At 33.6% G+C, this 12,753-nt stretch overlaps 1 protein-coding gene across 4 annotated transcripts in view; it reads right to left on the bottom strand.

The window, feature by feature from the left end:
• Positions 1-12,753, bottom strand: part of ASCC3 (activating signal cointegrator 1 complex subunit 3) — a 286,385-nt gene that overhangs the window by 78,592 nt on the left and 195,040 nt on the right. For all 4 annotated transcript variants that reach the window (XM_066994482.1, XM_066994480.1, XM_048066536.2 and 1 more), the window contains 4 exons: positions 12,054-12,140; positions 9,622-9,798; positions 7,335-7,560; positions 3,065-3,219 (listed from right to left, as the gene is read on the bottom strand). In XM_066994482.1, the coding sequence (XP_066850583.1) occupies positions 3,065-3,219; positions 7,335-7,560; positions 9,622-9,798; positions 12,054-12,140 (645 nt within the window). The remainder of the gene's footprint in view (positions 1-3,064; positions 3,220-7,334; positions 7,561-9,621; positions 9,799-12,053; positions 12,141-12,753) is intronic.

Raw genomic sequence — 12,753 nt, 5'->3', positions numbered from 1 at the left:
AGATTTGACAGGTGTATCAGGTATAGTTCCAAATGATCTAGGCTTACAACGGAACACAGAAATGAGAGATAAGAGCAATATAACACTTCTAATTAATTTGTCTGCTTAAAGGCCGTATTGCAATAAGAGTTTGCCTAATGTGTATATAATATAAATGGACACAATATAAAAGCAACTGAAACTAGTTAGTGCCTCAGCTGTCTATAAATAGACCAAACTGCCAGACTTCCCTTCAGGGTTGTAAAAAAGGATGCCTTCTTTTTCCTCCTTGTACTTCTGTCTGTTGATTCTGTGTACAGAAAAATTGACTTTTGCTGTCAGTCAAAAACATTCTCATAGTAAAAATCGGACTGCATTCTAACATTCCTCTCTCTTTGCCCTCTCTTCTAGAAAAAGATTCAGAACACTGTAGTTTGATCCACTCACTGCTATAGGTTAAGTGAGAAGAACACAGACAGAGCTGGCTCTTTATGAATTCCATGCCATATGTTAATACTTTATTTCATCCTAGATTTTAGCTTACTTTGTTGTGTACCTGTAGTCTTAATGAGTTATTTTGTAGTGCCAGCCACAAATGGTAGCTATTTGGAATACTCAGTCAAGAATTTTTGTTTCTTTGCCAGAATCAATTACTCATGTTCCAGTGTGCCAATTTTACTTAAATATCTATCTAGGAAAAGGAGAAAAGTGCATAGTAAAGTAGTATGGAATTCATACTATTAAATGAGCTTATATTACTGATGTTTCTGATGAGGAAGGTATAAAAACAATGTGAAGGTGAAAAAATGTTGGAAGATGTAAGGAAGGCTATGAAGTTCAAAGCTCAGAATTTTTGTAATCAATGGTAAGAGCATCTTTGAAGAGTCCTGTGGAAAAACTGCATGGGGAAATAGGCTCAAAAGTAATGATTCTCAAGAGCTCTGGAGAGTTCTTAAGAACTGACGTGTACCTGTATTTTGGGCAAGCATTGCCTAAAACTGCATGTTTGATATATGACTCGGCTAATTAATACTAGTTACATTATTCTGTATTTCTGCTGGACTCCTCCTGGCTGCAGTAATATTTATTTGCTCTGTCTACATATATTTAGAGTCCCTTGGCTCTGACAGTACAGTAAGAATTTTCCACTGGGATCTGTCTCAACGTTTACCGAAATACATCTTCTTGCCTTTTCCTTGTAAAGCTAAGTCCAAAATTCATGAGACTGTTCTAGAATTAAGTATCCAGGTAAAGAAACAGTCTTAAAAACATAAAATGTTAGCTAAGTGAGTCATTTCAGTTAAGCATAGTATTTACATTTTTAATATTCTGATTTTACTTGAGTATTGCCATTTTTTTTTTAATTCTTTTTATTATTTTTGGACAGCTAGTTTTTGTATCATTTACAGCTGTACCTATAGTGTCTGACAATAGTCTTCTGAACAGCTTGCCAGGAAACTGTGTGATGATGCAGAAGCAATTTTGGACTTTCAGTGGTTGAATTGAAAAGGTAGTTATTCATTTTTAATGACGATTAAACTTTAACAGCTTTGTTTTTCTAAAGAGATAGAAGTTTCATTTACTAAAGAAAAAAGAAAAAAGAAACAAAAATCACAAGAAAAAAATAAGAAATAGCTACCTGACAAAAAAAAAAAAAAAAACAGGAAAAAAGTATTGAGGAACTTTCCAAGTTTTGACGAGTATCACTTTACAAATACAAGAGCTGCATATGTTGAATAGACAAGATACCCACAATATTTCCAAAGCTAGGAAATACTAGGAACGCTATGTCAAAAGGTCATAGCGAAGCTTGGGCAAAAACCTGTTTTCTGAACTTCAGAAATTCAGAGATGACATATAGGAGTAGAATTCTGTGCAGATCCCTTTTTGATTTGTAAAAATCTGGAAGAATCTAAATTTTGTAGAATGAAAATAGACTGAGAAATTACTTTGTATTAATATGAAGATAGTTTAATATGTCTTTAATAGCATTCAGGTAACATGGATAAAAGATTGAATGATAAAAACCTGTTTCAATCCTACCAAAAAATACTTATTATAATTTACGTTAGGGACCCATTAAAATATTTTTGTAATAAATGCAGGTAGCAAAAAAAAATAAATTAGACTTTAACCTCCCATTCACATGCTAGCTTTGTGGAGCTTCCAAAACAAAAGTAAAAGCCTTCAGGCAGGGAAAATAAATTCCAATATCATCTAAATGTTTATGGAATAAAACTCTAATTTACTTGTGATTAGATTAAATTTGTGAGGGGATTTTTAACTTATTTTTTAATAAAACATACTTAGCCACCTTTCAGAATGATAATTTCTTTTATCTTTTAAGAGTAGAAAAAGACAAATATGCTTGTCCATTGATGTATGTTTGCCTTCTTTCTGTAGAATGTTTCAGAAGTACCAGCAACAATACAATGCCCCCATGTGGACATTGGTATTTCATTTAGATTTGTCTTAAATCTATTTCTAATTAACAAATTCTGAATGAAAGGGTATGAGTACGTGTCCAATTAATACAATACCTTGTATTTAAATTTTCACTGTAAAGATGAATATAATTCCAAACATATCTCAGCTTTTCTGTTCAGGCAAGTACAATTCAGAAAAGACACTGATGTGAATATACATTTGTGAAGCCATGGAGAGCAACAGAACTTGGCATACATGAACTGTATTTCAAGGCTTTATTTTCTGAGTTTGACATTCATTCACAGTTCAGAAAGCCATCTGTGTCTCCCTTTTCTTTGCTGTCCTTTTTGGGCATATAACTCTGTGGGCAATAACTCAGACCCAGTACAAACTCAAATCTATGTGTGATGCTATTAATATTCCAGTATTAGCACTTGCTTCAACATGTTATAAACATGGCAACCTTGTTACAATTAATGGAAATAAAAAGAAGATCTTTGGCTGCCTTCTTCCAGAAAAGTCTTAAAGGTTGTGCCATTCCTGTTATCAAATTTGCTTTTCAGAGAAAAAAAAAATCTTATCCAAACAGCTATGGTCTCCCTGTGATTGAAGCTAAATGAATACTTCTAGGCCTCCACGTTTTTTTTTTTTTTTTTACCTGATCATTCCATGTGAAGTCAGGAGTGATGTTCAGCCGGACTCGGAGCACTGTGCGGGTAATTGGCTGAATTGTTGCTTCCATTGCAATGGAGGGGATTTGATGGACACACTGTTTTACCTTTAACCCAATCTTCACATGATGCAGCATATGACCTGCCAAGAAAACATTAGTGCAACAAATTTGCATTTACGGGAAAAATAATACAATTCTGACTTTCAAATAGGCTTTTAGAGAGGAGTATTATTGCTTGCTTGTTTTGCTCTTAGGTGTGTAAATGTCTGACTCTCTTGACCTGGCATGTCTGAGTATTTTGTAATACTTAACTTGAATTAGCAATTTAGAGCCTAGAAAAATCAGTGTTAACCCGCCTGTTGGCTATAACTAAGGGGTTAAAACAACTATTAAGAATTCACATTGGAAACATATTATGTCAAGCTAGTTCCCTTTCCTTTACTGACTTTTTGACCAGGCTCTTACTAAGCCATATAGCTCTCTTTTAAAGCTTGAATACTGACCTTTTACTTAATGAAGGACATACATTTGAGCTTCTACAATTCCTGTGTAGTGATTTGAAGTACACAGGACACTAGTTTCATAAAACTGAATAAAGGTAGTTAATAGCTTAAAATTCATGCAACTAATAATCATCTCACAGCAGCTCTGATCTTTCGGAATACACCAGTGTGTAACCAAGCCAAAGGAAAAACTAAACACTGCACTGTATTTTATTTTCTATCATAGTCATGGTAACTAAGGCAAGAAAGGAATCATATATATATATATATATACATATATATATATATATAATTCCTAGTTGTATTTTACAGATGAAATCTTTGTTCCCTTGCTCTTCATTTCTTCATTTTAAATACAAGCCAATGTATGTAGGAAGCAGTGTTATTTCTGACCCCCCCCCCCCCCCCCCCCGAAAAATGTTGCAACTTCTAGTTTATTTAGGTAAAGAACACTGAATAATCATATTTTCACTGAAATCGCTTATATAATTACTAGGAGCACATTTTAAGTTTTAACTATAATGGTCATAAGTACTCACTGTTACCAGCTATAAGTGGCTACTGATGTCATTATGTGGCTCCTGTGTACACTTTCTGATTGAAAATAAACAACCACCCCAAAACGAAGAAATCCTATTATTTGCATTATGTGCAAAGTGATAAGGAGATATAAACTTTTTCTTTTTATTGCACAAAATTTTAGGAGCATAACAACTTGCAATTAGTATTTTTTTTTTATTATTTGAACCTTGCCTTTCCCTCTTCAGTTTTTCTTATTTAACAAACTGGCAGATTTTGTCTCTCAAAGTATTTATTTATCTATACTATTTTGTACTGAATGGTGATCTTGCTTAAGAAGGAAAACACTAATGCAGGAATTTTAACAGTTTTAATCAGTTTAATTTGTAGTTGGTACACGTGCACCTATTGCAAGTGGACGGACTACTGAAGAACAAAACATCGGTACGTGTTGGTAATGCAGGCAGTATTATAGCATACTTGCACAATGACTAGCTTTTGCAATTAGAGATAAAACATCAGAAATTTTGCTATTTAAAGGTAGGTGCCAATCTTCAAAGATATGAATTAATTGGTTATGTACACAGGTAGATTTCTTCATGCCAAAAATCCCTTTCTGTAACATAGTGTGTGAGGTGGACTTCCGTGTCTGTACAGCACAGCACTGAGGTTTTGTATAGGTATCTGCTAGGGTAAAATAAGGCTCCTCTCCCAAATCCTTCTTGTTAAAATCATTATAAATCTCTCTCTCTTCTCTTTTTCATTCTTTTTAATAGTTATAAGAAGCTATCAATGGTGTTTGAGAAATATGAAAACCTTATAAACTAAAAGATGACTATTTGAGAAAATAGGTATACTTAACAAAAGAAGAATAAATTTTGCTTGTTCCACAAAAACTGTCAACTATATTCTGAAAACTGTGACTGTGTATTTCAAATGCCACAGTGATTTCTTGGCATTTCAGAAATTTTATGGTTACATTGCAGTAGCGAGTCAACTGTTGTCTAATATATGGCACATTGGAATCCAGGACCTGTGCACACAACATGCTCTTTGACGGGGAGAGTTGACACCCAGTGGATGCATTTGTCTCTCCCTAGGACATGGTCTGAGCTAGAATAAAAAAGACAGGAGGTGGCTTGCTATCTCCAGGGTGACAATAACATTTGAAAAGGAAGAAGCAGTAACACTGAAACTTGGACTACGGTGTCAGAATCACAGAATCACAGAATTGAAGGGGTTGGAAGGGACCTCGAAAGATCATCGGGTCCAAGCCCCCTGCCAAAGCAGGTTCCTTAGAGCAGGCTGCCCAGATAGGCGTCCAGATGGGCCTTGAATATCTCCAGAGAAGGAGACTCCACAACCTCCCTGGGCAGCCTGTTCCAGTGCTCCGTCACCCTCACCGCGAAGAAGTTCTTTCGCATGTTGGTGCGGAACTTCCTGTGCTCTATCTTGTGGCTATTACCTATCCCCACAAACCACTGAAAAGAGGTTGGCCAAATCCCTCTGTCTCCCACACCTCAAGTATTTATACACTGTGTTATACACTATATTTATACCTAAATATATGTCAGAGAACAAGTCAGCACCGGGAAGCTGTACCTTTTTCATTTCAACATGGCTTTGAATTTCAATAAAATGTACAAGGCAAGCAAAGTCTTAGTGAAAGAAAAAGAGGAAGGACAAGAGGAAGTATGTCAAGAAGCAGTACTTGACAAAGATGCACAGGACGACTTGCTTTGGCATTTATAATGCTGAAGAACATGAAATATCCTTATATGTAGTCACCAATGACTTGTTTTTACTGTCAAAACCCAACTTTGAAGCTAAGTAAATATAAAACAAATCTACATGTTCTATATGTATATTAAAATGTTTCTATCTTGTGAATATTAGATCCACAAGCTGAAAAAAGCAAAGTAGTTTTGTATTTTAATACAAATTTCTTGCTTCTCCAAGGCTAGGTACGAGGAGAAACTAGCATTAAAAGAAGAGAATAAAAGCACTAACACAACTCATGGAAAAATAAGTTAAGCATTAAAAAAAACTACAAAAATACACAAATTAACAATTTGTGAGATACTTCTGAATGAAAAAAACACTGTAATGCTAGCACTTAAAATATTGTATTTTTAATACATTTAAAATTATGTATTATAATATACAGTTTAAGTGAGTTTTAATAGGTTTTTTTTTTCCCTCATAGTCCTTTGTTTTAACCTAGTAAATAAAAATATACTCTCTAATTCTGCAAACTTTTACAGTTTTATGCAACTTTTTCAAAATTAATTTTAGGCACATAATAAAGCTACTTAAGTTAGGAGTGTAGTCCTCTTGTCAAATCAAAAATAACATACCTAAGAAGTAGAGACTACGAAATGTGTTTTCATTGTAAAAATTAAATTAAAAAAAAAAAAAAAGGCAGTTTGTTTCCAAAAAAAACCTGGCATTACAAGTGCAATGAAAGTCCAAGATCTAAAGGATTTACTCCCAAATCAGAACAAATATACTAAGATAGGATAAAGAAATACATTACAAACATTTTTTTTCCTCAATTTCAACCAGCTGGTGGGTATTTTATCCACAGCAGTTTACATGGACATACTAGAAATTGCCATTATATTTATCAGTAGGCTTGTGGATTTTCTCATTTTCAATATGTCAAATCCCTTAAAAAATTAAGATTTTTCTGCAATGACACCAATGACAACGAATTCTCCACGTTCAATGAAAATTAATGCTGCATCTCGGAAGCAGGCCATTTAATGAGAGCACACCTGGACATAATCTGCCTTTTTTTTTATTGTTAATGCTATTTCATTAAAAAAAATCCAATTTGAAAAAAAAATAAGCAGATGACTTTCATAGTACTGTTTTACTTAATTAGAGCAAGAAGGGTAACAAAGTGTATATATTGACATAAATACATATATAAATATATGTATCTGTATATATATATATATATATATATGTAAAGACATATCAATATGCATGTCCATTCTAAGTGTGTGCTGGGATTGGCAGGACATGGGCCAGTCTCACCCATATTACAAACACAAGCTGTGGAGACTGAATAAGCCTTCTTTATTGGACAGACCATAATACCATGTTAATGTGTTTCATGGCTTCCAGACCAGAGTGGGTTTGGTTTCTTAATGAATGTCTCAGGCTTAGTTCTAACTTGCCTATTAACTTCTAATAGTTTAAGCAGATCAGCATTGCTGATTTCTCACCTATTTCATCTTTTCTCATGTCCTTCATCTTGTCTACAGTGAGATTCTTCTCTTCCAACTTTGAGAGGACTGATGGTGGTAACACGGAGAACTGTCTCAGAGGGCTAACCCAGCCCCACAGCCGCTTGTCAATGACTTTGCTGAGATTCAGTAGTCGATATGTCATTGCAGGCCAACGTTTCCTAAGGGCAATCTCAAAAAGAGCTCGAACAATACGAGCTGCATTCTGGAGAGCAAAAAAAAGGCAAAATGTTGTAATTCACTCAAGTATTCTTTGTAAAATGAAAAGGAACCCATAGACTCATCTTTGACCAACCATAACAATAGATTTTTCTCTTCAAACTTATTTCAAACACTCTTGAAAACTTTATTTTTTTTCCATTACTGTCTAAGGGCAGAACTACCTCATGATTGCCTACAGAAATTATGAAAAGAAACATGTGCAATTAATTACAGTTGTAGTGGCAGGTCTGTCATAGGATTTTGAACAGAACATTAGGGAGTTCTACTTAGTATCCTCCTCCTTCTCCCCCCATAAAATACACATCTGCAAGCTTGGTTTAACTGGAAATTCAAAATTTAAGATTTTACCTCTGTTATGCTTCCATAATAGCCACCCATTTCACACTGAATTTCACAACATCTCCACAGATGTTTAATAATTTTTTTTTTCTAAATATATTACAATCTCCCAAGCCTATTGCATATGTATAAGTAAACTGTATAAATCTGCTTTGGAGTTGGAAAATTAATTATTAACATAAGCTTGAATGAGGTCAGTCTTATCTTGAAAACCTAAGTTATGATATTCATTTCATAAGCTTATCAAGCTGTATTATGAAGTTGTGGGTTTTCTTTTGATTTTTTTTTTTTTTTTGGCCTACCATTACTGTGCCTGGATTAGCAATCCTGTTCTTGATTCATGTAGTAGAATACAATCTTTCTCTACTGGCTCTTCAGTGCCAACAGGAATAAAAAATAGAAAATTATTTGGCCATGATAGGAAGCATATGTTACTAAAGAAGCTTATTTCTTTTACTTAGAAAGGATGAATGATTTTCCAAATAGTCACTATTCAATTAAAAAAAATTGCAAGTTGTAGCACTGGTTCCACATGCACAATTTATGAAGGTTTGAGAAGATCATGTTTGCCTCACTAAAAATGTTATAATTGAGACAGACAAATAAAAGCAATTGTTTTGAAAGCAAAGATTAAAAGAATCGTACTGAAGATGATCTTGCTGTGCAAGTACCACAATTTTTATGATGTGTGTAATGATTTCAGACTCATTTAAGCCCAAACGTGCTAGGAAATGTAAACACTTCTGAAGAAGGTAATGTTGCTATGAAAATCTTGCTGGCGAACGTATATACTTTTGAGTATTTAACTCTGACCTTTAGCACTGACTAAATGCAATTTTTCAATTACTTCTGTCCAAAATGTTTTTTTAAGGATAAGAGATAAAGTATTCAATGCAACACATTCCATATACATTTATTTTTAAATTAAAAAAAAAAAAGACAGGATGACCTAAAAGGTAAAACTTAGTAATCTATTCCATACACTTATTAATGTTCTGGTATCGTCTATGACATTTTGTCACTTTCAGTGTGTTCTTCAAGATTCATAGTTCTAAAATTTCAAGCAACACCTTTTGCGTTCTAATATGGTCTCTCTAACTCTGTAAGCAAGCAGTTCTGTGTCACAGACTTGCAGTTCTCTCTCTATTCAATGTTATAACTAAACATGCTGTACAGCTATTGACCAGTCATCTGTCAAATTAAACCAACAAACAAATATATGTTGATATACAAACTTACACGGTGAATTCTAGCAACAAATTTGTAATAGCCTACCTTTCTTGTGTAAACCAAAGATGTGAATAAGACACAAATTTATGTGTTACAGAAAGAAATATAAAAGCACACAAAACAAACACAGATTGCAACAGTTTTCCAGATTCAGAAGAAAACCCAGTAAGGTAAGAATAACATTTCTCAGCAACTATAATTAGAACTACTAAATATAATAAGACTACAGGGGTAATATCAATGAAAAGAACATTCAAATTTAACAACAATAAAAAAGCAGTAATTTCCTAATGTAGAATTTTGCATTATTTTTCCACTTAGAAGTATACCACACTCATGGAAGGCTTTTATTTTCAAATCAATTTGCATGAAAAAGTGTCCAGCTTAAGGTCTACTTACATAATTGTAAACATTTGAGAGAATGAAAACAGTGGAAGGCAGCAACAGATACCTAAAAAATACTGACTATTTTTACCTGTGCAACATATGCAGAATCTGAAATAAGAGAGAAGCTGTCCATCTCCCCTCTGCTAATATATGTTTGAAGGAGGATATTTATTTTTCCGTAGTTGTTTTCCACACCTCCAGGAGCAGGAAGTTCACAGAAATCATTCAACAAGGTATCCAGTTCTTCTATTTCTTCTTCTCTTACCTAAAACACAATTATACATTATGAAGAGGCTGGAGGAACTTGATAAAAAAACTTTTATACTAAAATCAAATTTTCCTTATAATATTGTTACATTATTTTTAAATTAAGTCTCTAGTTTTAAGGGGGGGGGGGGGGCTGGGGGGTGGGAAGAAGCAAAACCACATCTTCCAGAATGTAGCTAATAGGTCATAATTGAAACTATCTTAATAGTGACACAATTAGATTTTATTATTCATCACCATCTATTAAAGTTGTCATTGACATACAAAAATTTGATATGCCACAAAAATTGAATCTTCTGACCCCACCATCCTTCATCTGATGAGATTTCATTTTTTATTTGACCAGAGTAAAACCTCTGTCCATCTGGATTAGGGCAATTTTGAATTAACATTAAATGCATTCATTATAGTTACATAGTTTGCATGTGGCATAATACATTTTTAACTCAAAACTGTGAAGTACTATGATTCATGATATTAAAGTTTTCACTGTTAATAAGATTAAGTCTTAATATGAGTAAAGAAATATTCATATCTATGGTTTGAATAATGCATAACATTTTACATTCTCACTCATGACCCTTACATGGCAAAACCAGCATAAATCTACATATTCTTTGATTTACTGATAGTCTGTTAGTGTAAAACTTATTTAAAGAGGGTAAATGTTTGGTCCCTGCAGGGAACCAGCTGAAACCAATTTTCATTTGGACCTAGCTACCTGACATACAAAAGACTTTAAGACAGTTGGGTTAAAAGCCCAAACTATCCAGCCACCTATAGAAAAGAAAAAGATGAAGGACATATGTCCTTCAGTCACAGATGGCTCCAGTGTCAGGGGAATATTATGCTCTACTTACACCAGCAATTTTGGTAAGTTTTTCTGGTCTTGCATAGCACAGTACAGGTAAAGGCCAGATTGACAATTCAGCTACTACTGACCTACCTATCTCAAGATACAGAATTTTAAAAGGTATTATGGAGACATGTTTCTTATTAGCAAAAGTCACAATTCATATCACAAAGAGGGATAAATTCTGAGTTACTCTTGTGCAAATCAGTTTAACGCTCAGAGCTCCACAGCTAGTGAATCACAATAAACTGGAAATGATGTTGCACTGATGCCATACCATACCAATCTGAGAAAGCAAGCTGGAAAAACTATGTTTTAGTCAAGAAGCATCACTACTGACTTTACTACAAATATAGAAACATATCACATCATATTTTCCATATGTTTTCCTTTTAAACATTCAATTATGCTAAATTTAGATCCAGAAAAGTAATATCACAATCATGAAAAAAAACAACTATCTTTGAAAATGTTGCATGTATCACTGTGAAACCTCACTGCTTATTATCTTCTGTAATACAAGAGATTACAAAATAAAATTTCTCCATTAGATAAAGAGATGGCAATGCTCAGACAACATGTGTAAATATGTAGATGGTGAGAGATTTACACTGCCAATTCACAGAGCCAGGTGAATGAGAGCCAACTCTGATCTGAAAGTTGTATAATTGTGCTAAAATGGCAATGAGCCCAAGATAATAAACCCTGTGGAGTCTGGCTTGCACCTCTATGAGATGCAAGCATGGGCAAACAAGTTCATGCCAGCTTGCAATGTATTGTATTGTATCCTATCCTATCCACGGAGGAGGCAGAAAGGGAGGGTGGAAATGAACTGAATGTGATAGTACAGTAATGTTATAGCCTGCACAACAGAATCTGTTAAAACAACTTTCCAGATTTCAATGTTGAAAATAATTTATCAGAATTCATCATTCTGATAATCTAATATTATCCTCTGCATGAAGTATATCAGAGTTAAATTCAGTGAGTCCTGCCTCATTTCTGATACAGCAAATTGCTCTAATATTGATTTAGACTTCAAACAGAAAAACTATCTCATCCATGGGTGCACCATTCCAATGGACACTTATCTTCACCTGTTAATAATTGAGAAGCTGAAAAGTTCTTAAAAGCATTTAAAAGGAATTCTCAAAGATCCATAACTAGTTATTAAATGTGCACTACAGTTCATGCTGAACTACATATAAATTTGAATGAGAGCATATATAGTTCTTGGCAATCATTCCTACCTAGAAAATATGTTTTATCTTAAAAAAACAAGACTTTACTATTTAATGAAACTTCAGTCTATAGAATAGGCACTTACTATTTATGGAGTGAGTACTACAGAAGTGTCTAGTTCTAAGACACATACTTTGTATTAAATGATACAACTTTACCTTTATCTGTTCGAATTCTTCGGCTTTTGACACTATAGCAAGAATGTCACCTTCTGTTTTATGAGCATCAAACAATTCATTGAAAGTCTATTAAAATAAAATTAATTGATTTATTACTGACAAAAAAAGTATATATAACACAAAAGAAAGAAACATTAACCAAGATTTTTAAAGGCATTTGAGTTTAAAAGGTAAATAAGATGGATGACCAGAGTGATACAATTTAAACAGGAACAATTTCCAGAATGACTTCTTGCTACTGTCAGAAAATTAGTCACATCTAAACTCAGGAATGCAAAATTGAGAGACATGCAATCTATGGCCATTAAAAAAAAAAGAAAGAAAAAAAAAGTATAGGATATATTTGAGACATATCTGTGTGACTAATTATACATAGTGATAGTAAACAGTCAAAAATGGTTAATGCTCTGATTTTTCAGCATTTATGCAAGAAAAAATATCCATTTGTTACAAAGAAAAGGTTTTAAGATGAAATGTGTACTTTAAACCAAGCTTACAATACTACACAGTTTTGTACAAATGCATCTTCCTTACCAATTTACAACACAGTATAATTATGGTAGCAAAATTTGTTTAAGGTTGCACATGGCAACCTGATAAGATTTTCATTCAGGAAAAACCTTTTCATTACCAGCCTCTACAGTTGAATGTGCTATCATGTACCAATGGTTGCACATAC

This window comes from Anser cygnoides, chromosome 3 (assembly GCF_040182565.1).
Source record: "Anser cygnoides isolate HZ-2024a breed goose chromosome 3, Taihu_goose_T2T_genome, whole genome shotgun sequence".
Taxonomy (NCBI): domain Eukaryota; kingdom Metazoa; phylum Chordata; class Aves; order Anseriformes; family Anatidae; genus Anser; species Anser cygnoides.
Note: the sequence above shows the minus strand (reverse complement) of the source record. Positions and strands in the feature narration are given on the sequence as shown.